This window comes from Pseudorca crassidens, chromosome 9 (genome assembly GCF_039906515.1).
Source record: "Pseudorca crassidens isolate mPseCra1 chromosome 9, mPseCra1.hap1, whole genome shotgun sequence".
Lineage (NCBI taxonomy): Eukaryota > Metazoa > Chordata > Mammalia > Artiodactyla > Delphinidae > Pseudorca > Pseudorca crassidens.
Window position 1 is genome coordinate 7922469 of NC_090304.1, and position 15485 is coordinate 7937953.

The 15485-nt window shown below is 54.8% G+C and overlaps 1 protein-coding gene across 39 annotated transcripts in view; it reads left to right on the top strand.

The window, feature by feature from the left end:
* The window catches only part of NRXN2 (neurexin 2), a 108803-nt gene that overhangs the window by 29135 nt on the left and 64183 nt on the right, over positions 1-15485 (top strand). For 23 of the 39 annotated variants that reach the window (XM_067748532.1, XM_067748533.1, XM_067748549.1 and 20 more), the window contains 2 exons: positions 4489-4790; positions 12807-12851. In XM_067748532.1, coding sequence (XP_067604633.1) covers positions 4489-4790; positions 12807-12851 — 347 coding nt within the window. The remainder of the gene's footprint in view (positions 1-4488; positions 4791-12806; positions 12852-15485) is intronic. The other 16 variants (XM_067748534.1, XM_067748528.1, XM_067748530.1 and 13 more) reach the window with 2 other exon arrangements.

A 15485-nucleotide genomic window follows, 5' to 3' on the forward strand; every position in this document is an offset into this window, starting at 1 on the left:
TGGACTGCCAGGGAAGTCCCCACAGATGTCTTTTGGTGGTAGTTGTTCAGGCCAAAGAACAGGGATGACTAGAAAGTATCTGTTTCTCTGGGAGAGTGGCTAGGCAGCAGGGTCAGCCCCCCATTTAACCATCAAATTCTGCAAGCACGATAGGTGTCAGCCTAGGGAGATTCTGGTTGGGAGATGTGGCATTTATAATAAGTTGTGTATCACATGCGTCACCTAAATGAGCCTTGACAACCCCCTGTGGAAGGGCTCATTGCCCTTGGTTTACAGATGAGGAAACTGACGCTTGCCAATGCCCCTGAGGCCAGCCCGGGGCCCTTTATCCTGTCTCAGGGCTGTAGGTTTCAAGCTCCTTTTTTTTTTTCTTCACTGAGGCTGCCTCTCTCTCTCTCTCTCTCTTTTTTTTTTTAAATAAATTTATTTATTTTATTTATTTATTTTTGGCTGCGTTGGGTCTTCGTTGCTGTGCTCAGGCTTTCTCTAGTTGCAGCGAGGGGGCTATTCTTCGTTACGGTGCGTGGGCTTTTCACTGCAGTGGCTTCTCGTTGCAGAGCACGGGCTCTAGGCGCGCGGGCTTCAACAGTTGTGGCACGTGGGCTCAGAAGTTGTGACTCGTGGGCTTAGTTGCTCCGCGGCATGTGGGATCTTCCCGGACCAGGGCTCGAACCTGTGTGAGGCTGCCTCTCTTAAGAGACTCTCTTCCCTAAGAAGTTTACAGGGCAGTGTAGCAACCCCTCAAGGAGTTCCAGTGGGTGCCAAGCCCTGGGGCTATCAAGTCCCATTCTTTAGTACTTGCTGTTCTGTTGGCCTGCATTTCTGCCATCCCTGCCCTCTTCCCCAACCATTTGGCATCTCTTTCAGCTGACTCTCGAAAAAGCAGCCAGGCCACCACACTGGAAGTCTCCCCCAAACTCCCCAGGCAAACCCAGAAGCTGCTCGGCGTTCCCTTTGTCTACACCTCCATTACATCACTCGCCACACGGCGAGTAACTGTCACTTTACCTGTTTGCCTCCCCAACTCCACCGAGCTCCCTGAGGACGGTGATTGGGTGTTTTCGTTCGTGTACCCCTGATGCTTTCCACAGCTCCTGGCACATATGTAGGTGTGTGTTCAGCAGATTTATTTTAAATGGGCGAATGGGCTCTGTTCTCAAGGGGCTCACTGATGTTCTAACAAAGAACTACGATAAAGTGTGGTACGTGCGAAGTATAGGGAAAGTGCGGACTTTGTGCAGAGGAGTTAATTTATTCATTGATCTAGAGAGAGAGGCAGCACATACACACAGAGAAAGTTACATTCCAGCGTAAGAGTCATTTATTTGTGGAATGGTTTACAGTTTATGAAGCCTCACCTGGTCTGGTCTCTTTCTAGATGCCCACGGCGACCTGTGAGGTAGGCCGATGATGAGTTCCTTTGTCCTGAGGAGGAAGCTGGGGCTTAGAGATGTTGCCTCTTGGCCAAAGTCACAAAACTGGTGCAAGAGCCAGCATTAGTGCCCAGGTCTTCTTTCTCACATCACACTTCCTCTCAAGGGAGCAGTACAAGATGTTACTAGGCAGTAAGAGCCAAATGAGCTGAACAGACAGCTGTAGTGCTTGAGCGTAGGGAGGGGCTAAGGGGGCTGGAGACCTTCCCAGAGGAGGGCTTTGAGCTGGGCCTGGAAAGGAGGCAGCTGCTCTGCCCCCCCATGGCCATTAGAGATCCAGGACCACAGCAACTGGTCTCTAGCCACATTCAGCTTGACTGTGGACACTTGTGGGGCTCCATGTTCCCCGACCCTGGGAGATAAACAGGTATCAGCAATGACCCCTTTCCAGTGCCAGGGGCTATTAGGAGCCGGTAACTGTTCAAGTGCTGCTGGGAGTTGTGGTTCCGGGGTCGTCCGCGCGGTGAGGTGGGGGAGAGCGCCCCCTGCTGTTCCAGGTCTCGCTCCTCTTAGATCTGGTTGGTGCTCTTCTGAGCACGGTTGTCAGGGCAGCGGCCACTTGCTTACCTGACACACTAATCCCTAGAGGTCCTACTGCCTCCTCCCCACTCAGGGGCTATCTCTGTCCTTCCCACCACCTTGGGTTTTCTTGTTCGCATTTGTTCATCTATTTTGTCGCTTTCCCCCAATTCTTTCAGGTTCCCTCTGGCTGCTCCAAGCCTCTTTCCATCCCTGGGCCTACCTGGGTCCGTGGCGGTGACGGGCGTTGGAGAACATGTAGACTCTGGCTCCAGAGTGGCTGGCTCTGCTTCCTCTCCTAGGAGACCAGAGCTAGAGCCCAGAGGAGTCGAGGAATGGCCTCATTTCTCCACTTTGCCTTGGCAGCCGTGGTCCAGCCTTAGGCCCGCCTCTCTCCTTTTTACTGGCCTCTTTTGTTCTGTTCCAATCACTTTTTCACGTGGTTGCCTTATTCTTTCCTTTCTTTCTTTTTGACTCTCCCTTTAATATTTTCTTTGACCGCAGTGAAGGTGAGGGAGTGGAAGGGGAGGCCCAGCTTCAGGGAGGGAGTAGGATGCAGAGCAAACTCAAGGTCAAACACATTCCCTTTTCTGGTCCTTGAGCACCCCCCTCTCCCGCTCTGCCAGTGCCTGGGCAGCAGGCCTGGTTGCTATGGAAACAGCAAGGCCCTAAGAAACCCTTGGCTTCCTTTCCTGGGAGGTCTCTGTCCCCTTTTCCTTGCGGGCCCTCTTCCCATCGCCCTTACCTGTCCCCTCCCAGCTTGCCCTCATCTTTATCCAGATTGCTTCCCCCCATCACCTCTTGGTCCCTCACAGCTCTGCGCTGTCTCCATTTCCCTTCTGTCTCTCATGGTCCATCTTTCTCCTTCTCTACATGGCCTCCCTCCACATCGCCAGTCTTTCCCTTCTTGTTTCTCCTTGACTCCTTGTCTTTGTTTTCTGGCCCTTCCCACTGGAGCCCTAAGGTAGGCAGAGTGGGGCTTGTGGCTGTCCCCATGTGGCCCATGCCCCACCAGCCTCGCTGCCCTGTGACCTCAGGAAACCAGGCCTGGCCAGCTGCAGTGAGTGCGGTGCCAGGCTCTGGGGCAGCAGCTGGTGCCTTGGCATCCGGAAGCAGTGAGGACTGAGTCTGTGGGCAGACTGCCCGGAGGCAGAGAGTGGGGCCGTTGTGCAGGGGAGAGGCATCTGCAGGAGATGCACCCGGAGAGCCACGGCTTCCACACGCGGCGCCTGCTGCTGGGGCCCGGCCCACAGGGGGGCGGGGGCCTCTGAAGGCCGCGTGTGCCCCCTGCACCGGCATCGTGCCCTGCTTCTTCCTGGGCCTGGGGGCCTGTGCTGAGAATCTCTGCACTCCATGAAGGCCCTTGGCCGGCCATCTTGTTCGCCCCCACATCCACCCTGCAAGGTGGGTGGGCCCAGCTGTTGTGCCACCGCCTGCTGGGAGGAGAAATGAGTTACTGTCAGAGTCCAGGTCCTCTGCGCTCCCTTGACTCCACGGCCTGTTTTCTTCCCTCTGTGTGGGCTCCGGCTTGTGAAGGTGTGGGGCTAGGACCCACCTTCCTTGCACGGAGCCATTGTCACCCCCTTACAGAACACTAAAAGTCCCTAAGGCCCTTCCAGTTGTTTTCACTCCTGTTTAAAGCGTGCCAGTGGAAGGAGCCCCATGCAGGGCGCTTACCCGTGTACGCACACTCACACACACACGCACGAGGGCCGGGTCTGCCTGTGCACTTTTGCCCCCAGCCATCTCCTGGCACACAGGGTCCCACACCTGCCCTCTGGGGACCCTTGGAGGCTCTCTACCTAGGGCCTGTCTGTGCTGTCCTCTCAGGTTGGACTAGGAAGCTGGGAGGGCGGTGACAGCTGGCATGGTGGCCACCTGTGTCAGCCCCACCCAATGGCCCACTGCTCCCTGACACACATCCTTGCCACCTGCATCGCCCTCCCATGTGTCTTCCCCCTGCCTCCTCCACCCCATTCTCCTCATCTGCTCACTGCTACAAAGTAGGCCTACTAGTCCCATCCCATGTGGTGAGGCCTCAGACTGTCCCCAGGCACTGAGAATGGCCACCACTGGAGAAGAGGCGGGAGGGGGAGGTGGGCTGCACTCAGGAGACCCTTGGTGCCCCGCCGTAGGGGGCACTCTGGGAAGATGTCCGGTGCAGTTTCCTGTTGCTCTACCACATCCTTTTGTTGAGGGGTGGCCGATGGAGGGCCAGTGGGGGAGGAGACAGTGAGAACGTCTGCTTCACTTGGCCCTGTGGCAGCTAAGTTGTCAGCTGTCAGTGTGAGAGCCACTTAGCAGCCTCCTGCTTTGGAGACAGACGTGGGGGAAGCTGACTTCTGACATCAAAGACGGCAGGGTCCAGAGAGGAGGGTGGACAGCACGGGGAGGGGAGAGAGCCTAAAGCTTGCAGTTGGGATCGAGGGGCTCCCGGTGCCCAGGACCTGCGCCTGGGTGGCTGGAGGGGAAGAGGGAGGGTCTGGAGTGCCCTGCCCCACTCAGCCCTCTCCTGTTTCCCCACCGCGGCGTCCAGGCAAGGAGGAGTTTGTGGCGACCTTCAAAGGCAATGAATTCTTCTGCTATGACCTGTCACACAACCCGATCCAGAGCAGCACGGACGAGATCACGCTGGCCTTCCGCACCCTGCAGCGCAACGGGCTGATGCTGCACACGGGCAAGTCGGCCGACTATGTCAACCTGTCCCTCAAATCTGGGGCCGTCTGGCTTGTCATCAACCTGGGCTCGGGAGCCTTTGAGGCCCTTGTGGAACCCGTCAACGGCAAGTTCAACGACAACGCCTGGCACGACGTCCGGGTCACTCGAAACCTGCGCCAGGTAGGGGGAGCAAGAAGGCCAGGGGCCAGCTGTATCTGGGACAGTACGGGAGTGGGGAGAGCGGGCTGCCTGGGGTGTGGGGCGAGGCTTCAGGGCCAGCAGCAAGGCGTGGTTCTGAAGAAGGTTTAGGCCGCGGGTGGGCTGGGAGGGTCCAGGAGCGCAGCCTGCAGTGTGCAGGCTTCAAGGACCAGGATGCTGCGCTGGGGAGGAGGCTGCCTCGGGGCCAGAGCCCGAGGGAAGAGGAAGGGCCAGGCTCCGATTGGTGCCAGGGGCCGGGTTCAAGGGTTGGGGCTGAGGAATCAGGTCATCTGGCAGGAGGGCGACTGGGGGGCTGGGAGGAATGAGATAGAACCTGAACTGGCGGGGCCCTTGGGGGCTACGGGATGGGGAGACTCTGGCCAGACTCTGGTTGAGTCGGTGTACCATTAGGGCAGGAAGCCTGGGCCATGTGGGGTGGGGTGGGGTGTGGCCTACCCTTAGGCGGGGCCTTTCTAGGGCAGAGGCAGGCCTGGGCTCAGAGCAAGGTCGGGGAAGCAGGCGTGAGAGGGGAACGGACTGGCGAGGTGCTTGGTCCTGCCTCTCGTCCGGGCAGTACCCTCTCTCTCCTGTCCCTTCCTGTCCCTCCAAAGGGGTGCAGGTTCTCCCATGGGTCGGTGGCTGTCTTTCCGTGGCTTCCAGGCCAGCCCATATGGGAGCTCGAGGAGACTCTTGGGGCAGCCCCTGCAGGCAGGACAGTGTCCTCAGCGTCCCCTCAGCTCCATCTCCCAGACTCCCCCCCACCCTGGGGGCTGATGCTTCTGGGCATCGGCGCTGTCCTCTCAGAGCAGGGGCCTCTTCGCCTCTCACAAGGCACAGGGTGGCTATGGCAGGCGAAGCATTCCCTCTGGCTGGGCTTCTGCTTGACAGCAGCCTCCACAGCTTGTTTCCAGCCCTGAGAAGTTCCCGCCTCAAGCAGAGTCCAAGCCAGACCCTTCTTCCAAAGCAGGAGAAGCCGCTGTGCATCCTCAGTGGCTCCTGGATCCACCTTCTGACTCCGTGCCCTGATCGCTTGGCACCTGAGGCCCAAGTGTCCAGACTCTTGCTGGTCCTTCTCTCCGGGTCCACCAGTTTCTGTAGCTGGTGGCAGGGACACTTTTCCAGCTCCACCCCCAGCAAGCTCAGTGCAACCAGGAACACGGAGCCTCTGTGCCTGGGAGGTGCTGTCTCGGCTGGTTTGTAGCCCTTCTCTTACTAGGTATCTGCTCTGTATCTCCTGGTTCTAGCTGAGCTTCCTGGTGGCTGAACTTCCGATGTCTCTCCTCTTCACCGTCTTTGTCACCTGCCCTCTCCTCCTCCCCTTCTTCCCCCTGAAAGGCTCATAGTGGGCGGGGGTGGGATTCCGGCTGACCTCACACTGTTCTTCCCTGCGCTTCTTCAACCCACTGAGTGACGATCTAATGGGGAGTCCCCCTCCTCTGGTGCCTTCCCCTTGCTGTAGGGACACCGTGACTAATCCGCCTGCTCTTTCCGAGCCGCTGCTCCCTGCTGCAGTCGGGCTCCCACCCAGGCACCTGCTCTCAGTGCGCCCTGAGCTCTGAAGAGCGGCACTCCTCCTCGGGGTGCTGCCCCCTTCATGTCGCATCATCCCCTGACCCTGCCGGAGGGCTGTCTTGTGTTGTCACCACCGTCTGAGCAAACCTGAGTATTTGCGCTGTTTGTCATACTTTCAGGCTCCACCCACATTTACTGCAGGGGTGGGCGGAGTTGCCTTCTTGCTGATGTTCCCTCCCCAGGCCCAGTGCTGTCACCTGGTGCTGCCTTTGGCAACACGCTACAAGCCCAGAGTCCCTATCCACGTGTCCTTTGGCCAATGTATTGTCCATCTATACTGGATACCGAGGGAAAAAAGACATGGGCCCCGCCCTCCCAGCCCTTCGGCTCTTGAGGACACAGGATAAGTCTGTTAAAAGTGAACAGAGCAAAGCCACACAAGGGCCACCTGAGTGGCAGGAATCTTAAACGTTCTAGGAACTCGAGAGACCTAGAGAGGAGGGAGAGGTCTGTGACCAGGGAAGGCGGGAACGCCATACGGAGGGGGTGAGGCCTGGCCTCAGCAGTACTGAGTGTGGACAGGGCCCCATAGTAGCCTCGTCCCGGGGCTCACAGAGTCCTGGGTCTGAGCTGGTAACTGGTGACCACGTCCCCCTGGCCTGCTGTCCCGGATGGGTCAGAGCAGAGTCAGGTCATGACCTGAACATAAGCCTTCGGGGCCACAGAGGGTGTCTGCTTCAAGACTTGGATTGAGAGGTCTCCTTAGAAAGGGTTTCTGGAGAGATTTATTTGACTCCAGTCCACATCCGTAAATATGAGCTGCAGCCCGTTTTTGGTCATTGTGACCATCAGGGGGATGGAATGGCAGCCCTAAGGCTGTGCTCTGGATTCATTGCCCTCGCTCGGGGCCTAGCCTGTGACCAAGTCCATCCTCACCAGGCCTTTTGAGTGCCTGTCTTTCAGGGCTTCTAATAATTTATTGGGTCCTGCTGTCCCTAGAGCAGTGGTTCTCAACCGAGGGCGGAGTGCCCCCCAGGAGACACTTGGCAATGTCTGGAAGCATTTTGGGTGTCACAACTCGGGGAGGGTGCTACTAGAATGTAGTGGGTAGAGGCCAAGATGCTGCTAAACATCCCACAATGCACAGGGCAGCCCCACAGCAAAGAATTATCTGGCTCCAAATGTCAGTAGTGCGACGAAGGGGAGAAACCCTGTGCAGACACGTTTATACAGGGGCCACGTGGTGTCCTGGGGTTGGAAAGATCCTTTTATGATCTTAGGAGTGACGTTGGGTTGGGAGTGGCCAGGAGCAAAGATGGGGGTGGGGGGCTGAGGTAAGAAATGACATCTGCTTCTGCCTTTAGGATAGATGGCTGGGATCTGAGGACACTGGGATCCACATTGTTTTCCCCAAGTGATTAGAACAGCTGGGGAGACTGCCTCCTGGGGAGAGCCTGCCCCAGGGCAAGCACTGAGGGGTCTCCCTTCCTCTTGGTCCTGCAGCTTTGGGAGACTGGAAGGAGGCATTTCAACCCCTCCCCTGAACCAGATAGTGGTCCCCGGAATTATCCAGAGACTCCTAGAACATTGCAGTCAGGACCGGAGGACACCTGACTCAGACCACACCCCGCTCTCGCCCTCCTCTCCCTCCGAGCCCAGCCCTGAGGACCCTGTGCCCGGTGGTGTCTCTTGGGGGATCTTTGCAAGAATAATTCCATCTGAGGATTCCCTGAGGCCTATTTTTAATCCTGGGCCCACCCTCCTCCCACACCCAGTATGCCTCCCCCCACCATGCAAGCCGAGTGCCAACCCATTTCATCACTAGCCAGCATGAACTCTGGAAGACAAGCTGGCTTCCAAAATACCATGTGGAGCTTCCACCCGCTCAGCTCCCATGAGGCCGTTCCTCAGTGGGGAGATTTTCGGGAGCCCCCCTGGGCCCCAAGGAGGGACATCCCCCAAGGATGGGGCCTGGCAGGCACTTGGGACTTCCTCCCCTTCCGGCCTGGGCTGCCCTGTCTCCTCGGCCTGTCACACGCCCCATCTTAGGGCCTAACTGTGGTGCTGTACACACCCTGTCCATACTGGCTTCCCGAGCTGCCCACCTCATTCCCACAGAGCTCCCACCGTTCACCCTCCTTTCTGCCGGGTGAAACCCTAGAGCTGGGGTTTGAGTCGGATAGACTGGGTTCAAATCCCAGCTCTGCCACTAGTTGGAGTGACTTGAGGCAAGTAATGTAACCTCTCTGTGCAAAGTGAGAGGGGCCTTTGAGGACTAACTGAGGTGGTGGCCTGTGCCTGGCACCGCGTGAGCAGCGGAGGGCTTGCTGCCGTCATTATTGTTAGTTGTGGGTTTTTTTTTTTTCCAATCCTTCAGGCCCAGCTGAACCGCCACCTTTTTGTAAGGTCTTCCTTGATCCTCCGGGTCCCCTGGCCAGTCTCCCTCTTTGCTGTGTTCTGGCCCTTTCATCACACTCCGTCTGCATGGTCAATGATTTGTGTTCACCTCTTTTCTCTATTTCTGCATGGTAAGCTCCTTGAGGGCTTAATACCAGCAACTACCGAGTGTTTTTATTTGTTTTTCTACTGGTTTTGCTGGTTCCTTTGGGCTCTTTCTTGAAGCCAGTTGGTGAGGTTTTGGACATGAGGATCCAGCAGATCTATTTCATACGAGCCCAGAAATATCTCTTGTCCTCTGGGAAAAGCTCTACCTCACTTTACTCTCCCGCCCCCTCAGAGTCTCCTCAGGACCTGTCCCTTTCTTACAGCATTGTTGAGATTGCACCCTCACATCTCTCCTCCTCCGGAACCCCCAAGTTCAAGGGTCTCTTTTCTCTTTTGAATCTCACCTAACTTTTCTAACAATCCTGTGAAGTGGGAGATACTCCTATTTCACCAGCGAGGTTGAAGAGCTGGCCCAAGGCTGTCCCGCAGGAAGTGGGAGGATGGGAGTCTGACTCCATTTTCCTGCCTCCCGGGAGGGCCTGGCTGTCGGCCTTGGTGCGCACTGCTAAGGTGCCTGTCGTTCGTCTTGTGGTACCGCCATTCTTGGGTGTTCCGAAATCTTGAAACATCTAAATGTTCTGCTTGTCTTTTGGAAAAATGGGCCCCTCTTATCTCTGAATCCTCTTTTCTTTGTCCTGAGCGTCTCTTGCTCAAGCTCCACAGAGATTGCCTTCACTCAGACTGTTGTGATTTGTGCGTATAATCCCCTTCTTGGCTTTCTTGAAGGGCCGGAGCTATGCCGATAGATCAAGGTGAAGATGGGGTAGAGCTTTGTCAAAGGCCCTTGGCCATGGTAAGTTACACTTGCTACAATGACTGACTTCTTCATGCCCTCCTCACTCATCATGCTCTGTCATCCTTGTGCTCGTGGGCTCCAGGAGCCCTCTAGCTGTTTCTGTGGGTGGGGCAAAGCTTTCCTTGCTCATTTGTTAGTCTGAAGCCTCCGCCCTCCCGATCCCGACATTCGGAAAGGTGTGGGCTGCTGCATCACAGGTGCCAGGATGGGTTCCAGTGGAGGCTCCACTCTAGTATTTGGCCACAATTGCCCCCTCGGGCATGATCACCATGGACCGGGTTCTGGATCTGAAATACCTAGGTCTAGAGGGGCCCCGTCTCGCCCACCACAACCTCGCTATTTATCAGAGGAAGCCCGGATCTCCTGACACATCAGTGGAAGGCCCTCTCAATCTTGTTTCTTTCTTTCTTATTTTTTAATTTGGCTGTGCTGCACGGCTTGTGGGATCTTAGTTCCCTGACCAGGGATTGAACCCGTGCCTTCGGCAGTGAAAGCGTGGAGTCCTAACCACTGGACCACCAGGGAATTCCCTCAATCTTGTTTCTCTTTTTTTTTCTTTTTACTTATTTATTATTTTTGGCTGTGTTGGGTCTTCGTTTCTGTGCAAGGGCTTTCTCTAGTTGCGGCGAGTGGGGGCCGCTCTTCATCACGGTGCGCGGGCCTCTCACTGTTGCAGCCTCTCTTGTTAAGGAGCACAGGCTCCAGACACTCAGGCTCAGTAGTTGTTGCTCACGGGTCTAGTTGCTCCGCGGCATGTGGGATCTTCCGGGACCAGGGCTCGAACCCGTGTCCCCTGCATTGGCAGGCAGATTCTCAACCACTGTGCCACCAGGGAAGCCCTCAATCTTGTTTCTTAATTTGCTCTTGTACTTGTTAAAAAATTGAAGTTGTCCATGAAAGTCGAAAATTATTTTTTCCTTGTTTTAGTCTCCACAACCAGTTTTAATTAAAAAAGAGTAGTAGCTGGATTTTTACCTCGAATACCTTTTTTCCCCTATCTTGTTTGACTAGTGCAGTGATACCAGAGCACTTGTACCTTTTTTTGTGCCATGGGTTTAGCTGCCCTGAAGCTAATGGTCTTGTCCTGACTAGTTGGCCTCTTCATTTCCCAACGGTCCTACTGGCTGATAGGACCAATCCTTGTACCACGTGTTATCCCCTGTTCCAGCCTCTGCATCTGCAGTTAGACTCTTGTCTTCCTGCTATGTAAACTGTTTCTGCATCACTAATAATTAATATTGGTTATTTAGCACTTCTTCTAGCTGCTTAATATTGAATTCTGTTATTTTTAATGATACAAGGCCCTTATTAATTGTCTTACTGAATTAGTCCTGTGCCCACTGGTTATAATAACTCTCTAACTAATGGATCTGTCTCTAGAAGACCTCTCCTTCTCACAGTCACACTCTCGGGCGCACAGTTTAGTATTTGATGGACATGAAGCAGTAGTGTCCCAATATCTCTGATACACTAAGTGAAGCTGCCTCAGCCCCTTTGCCATCTCCTCCTCAAAGCGTAATTTTGAAGGTGGTTCTTTGACCATGAGGAGAGGAAATGAACATAAAGCCACATGGGGGCGGGGCCTCCAGAGTCTGGGGTAGAAGAAGCTGGCTGATAGTTTACAGAGGAGTAAGGGATTTTAGAGGGAGGTGGGCCTCTCTGTTCCTTTTTATGGTGTGGTATGTGGGGGGGAGTGAATTTTTGCTGCTGGCTGTGGGGAGCGGAGGCGCGGGGGTCTGTGGGTGTGTGTGGAAGGAGGCTGGGCTGCTGGGAAAGCCTGACCAATTCCAGGGACTTATAGGAGTGGTGGTGGTGAGGGGGTACTTCATTCTGGGAGGAACAGCTGCCCAGAGGAGCATAAGAGAATAGGCATGGGGTGATTGAAGAACTGGGGGAAATTTGGGGGTAATATGGGCTCTGAAAGGTCAGTTTAGGCAGGAAGGAGGAGTCAGTTCTCTGTGGGAGGGCGGAGGGGAGGGAGGAGGTTTTGGGATGATTAGCTCTGATGTGAGAGTGAGCTTTCTGCCAGCTCATGGAGGGCAAATTTCCTTTTCCCTGTTCTGGTGGTGACTTACTCTCTCTTCCTTTCTCAAGGAACAGAAATGGGAAGAAAAAATCCCAACCCTCCCCCCACCCCTCTGCCAAAAACAGAGCTGCCCCTGCCCCCACCATGACTCCCTGGATCTATTTGCTATCCTCAGGAAAAGCAGACACCCATATCCCCTCCTATGCTCCCTGGGAACACCTTCTCCTTGCCTCCAAATGAAATTGCCTCTCATTTGAGCCAGTCCTGGGATTATCTGGGGGCCTTGGCCACTCTTCTCCCAGTCTGACAGCCAGCTGGCCCATCACCAACCAGTTAACCCATTAACTCGACATGGTCACTGGTCAGCCAGTTGGCCAGTACCAACTTGCTCTTTAGCCAGTTCTCTGGAAAGCCATCTGGTTGACCAGTTAGCCAACAAACCCATCCGTCCATTCCCTGAGTCAATAGCCCATCCCTTTCTCACACCCTGTTCCCCTCCCTCCCTTCCCCTCAACTCCCTAACATTTCAGCCCATAGGACTTACTAATACTGCATAATTGGGTCTGCTTCTTAACCGCCTGCCTTCCCTCTCTCACCTTCTGTTGGAAAACCCCGTTGCCAACTCTGTGTGTGTGACTAACACGCTTATAACCTGGGGGACCAAGGGATGGGCAGGGACAGGTGGGGCAAGGTATGCGTGAAAATCCGAACTAACCTTTCTGTCTCATCGCGGAATGTGGCCATCTTTAAGTCTTTGCTTTCCTGGTCCAGTTCTTTTGTTGTTTTCTTCTCTACTAACCAAGGTCTTTAACTGTTCCCCTTCTCTGCAGCCGGCTCTTCCCGGAGGGGATGATGGCGGGGAGAGGAATCCAGAGGAGGGTTGGGGGGGAGGGGATTGGGAGAAGGGATTTAATTTTTGTGTGTGTTTTATTTCTCCCTCCCATTATAATTTAATTTTCTTTAAACAAAATACTTCAGCTGAGCTTAAGGTGGGAGGGTCTGAACAACCAAACATATACGGATATATATTTTTCCTCCTTCCTTGAGTTTCACAGTTGGTCATTTTCTTTTTCTTTTCTTTTCGTTCCGTTCTTTTGTTGTTGTCTTTGTTGTTTTCTTTGACCCCACCCCACCCCCTTCCCCCATATCTCCGGTGAAGCACGCAGGCATTGGACACGCTATGGTAAACAAACTGCATTATCTGGTAGATATCACTCTAATTGTCTTACCGTTTGGTTTGCCGTGGGTTTTTTTAACTGTTCGATTCTGCCTCTTTCGTTTCCTTTCCCCGTTTGGTTTTGGTTGTTTTGCTCTTCCTATTGTTTTCTGCGTCCTGGACAATCTTTAGATTTTGCTTCTCTCTTTTAGTTTTCCTCTTTCCCTTTTCTTTCTTTCTTTTTTTTTTTTTTTTGGTTCAAACTCAAATCCAAAAGCAAATGGAAATCGAGGAATTTGGTCTGTCCCTGCCCTAACCCCCCACTGCTGAATTCAGATTCCTGGCCAGAGAGACCTGGGGCAGTCCCCATGTTCATCGGCTCTGGTTAGACCAGCCCCGATGCCAGGCTGCTTACTTTATTGCTTTATTTTCCTTTTCTCCCCTGCCCTGCCCCTTGTTTCTTTTCTTTGATTTAGCTTCTTTCTTGATCTCCTGAAAATCCATGGAAAACACCATCCCATGACATGCTACGCTCTGCTGACTGTCAGCTCCCGGACAGGCCCCTTGAGTTGGGGGAGGGGGCTGGGGGTGAGGCCTCCAGTGGCAGCCAGCTCCACAGGCTGCAGCGAGGGAGGTGGCCTTGGGGGATGCAGAGCCATCTGGGGCCGGTCCAGAGCTCCTTCAAATCACCATTCATACCAGTTTAGGAGCTGCCCCATGCTGGCTGCCAGGGAAGAAGCGGCATCCCCTCCCTCACTTCTCAGTCTTGAGGGGTCCTGGTTCCGTCTCCCCCGACATCTTGCATGGCATGAATGGTCTTTTCCCCCCACCAGGGACAGTGTCCAGTTCCCCCACCACTCTGCTGCTCTGACTAACACTGTGTCTCACACTGTCTTCCTTCCTTCCCTTCCATCTCCTGTCCCCTGTCTGCCCCCTGCCTGTCCCGCATGGCCTCTGACTGGGGTTGGTTCCCTTCCCTGTTGAGGGGGTGAGAGGAGGAGGCCCAGCTGGGGTGAAGTCGGGGTACTTGTCGCCAAGCTCCTCTGTTTGGGTTGGGCTCAGTCCCGGTGAGTGTTGGTGTGGGTGTCTGTGTAGACACAGCTGGTGTGTGTTGGTGTGTGGGTGCGACTGTGTGTAAATGTTGGTGTGACATTTAGGGGGCGTTAGTGGGAGACTGTACTGTGTGTTTGTGATTCTCTGCTGGTGATTCTACAAGTGTAAACGCCGGTGTGAGCCGGGGGCTGCGTGACTGTGTGCTTCTGAGCTGGTGAGGGCTCTTAGGGGGTGGGCTGTGGGGACAGGGAGGGCAGGAGCAGGGGAGGAGCTGAGGGCGGCCCTTTGCTCCTCGCCTCCCCTTGGAGCGTATGCCTGCAGGCCCTGCTGTGCGCCATCCCCCGGGATTCCCTCCTGCCTGCCCGGTCCTGGCTCTGCGGCAGCAGGCAGTTAGTCATCGCCTATTAATAATGCAGAGTGACTGAGCACCAGGCTGGGGACCCTGCAGTTGGACGTGTCTGCTCCCACAGGGCCCACGCTGCTTGGGGCAGCTGCCTGGCCTTCCCAGCCTCCCAGGTCTGCGTAGCTGCCTGGCTGCAGAGGAGGGAAGCATGAGAGCCGAGGCTTCCTGTCTGAGTGGCTCCCCCACCTCCCCAGGAGGATGTACCTCTGAGGCCACATCTGGCCTGTCCTGATACTCTTGCAGGTCTGTGTTTCCCTGCACCCACAGACCTGTGGTGGTCCCGTCCTTTGCCCTGTCCTGAGCTAGTGCCCGTGGCCACGGCCAGCCTAGCCCTCCCCAGTCCAAGACCTCATTTGGCCACTCTGTCGTCCCAGTGTTTAGGTGGAGCCATGTGGTGGTCCCAGCACGGCTCCTCCACGGGCCTTGTTCTCCAGCTGCTGCTGCTAGGAGTTCACTGCTGCCCACACCTCAGGCCAGGCCACTGAGTACCTGTTAGGGGCTGGGCATTTAGAACTCTTTCTTTACAGAGCTTCACTAGACAGCTGAACTGTGACTTCAGGGACAGAAGGGAGGCAAGATAAAGCCAACCCCTGGGGATACCATCTGAGAATCAGGGCCCTACAGACCTCCCCTTCCTTCTAGTCTCAGTTCAGTTAAAACCTGTGTGAACTGGGGCTAAAGCTGTTTTCTCAGCTACCAAATGAGCTGCTGATATACCTGCATTACCTATGTCATGGGGTCAGTGTGAAGATCAGGAAGGGGAATGGAAGTGAAAGCGTGTGTACTCTGTAAAGGGAATTATAATTTTATTAAGCTTTATGAGATGTTAACTGATTATCTCCGTGTTTCCAGAGCAGGGAAGTTTTGTAAAGAAGCAATTCCCTTCTCATAGCAAACCCTGGAGAATACAGCATATCTGGCCCCATTGGAGATCCTATTACCGTCCTTGCTTGGGAATCAGTCCCAAAATAACTACATGAAACCCCAGAATGCCCCAGGAATCGGGCCTGGGGAGGATGGAATGACTTGGTTAAGTTGGTCAAGAAGCAAACAACCCTGTCTGGTTTCAGCCCTTGCCAGGAAAGTCCCCGTGAATTTCTAAGTCTCCAAAGTCCACGCTTTCTAGCATGAGCATCACTGCTTGACAGCCAGAGCTGGTGCCCATGGGTGGCCTGAGTTGCCTCATAAACCCTCAGATACCTGTCCCAGGGATCAGCACTTTCAGC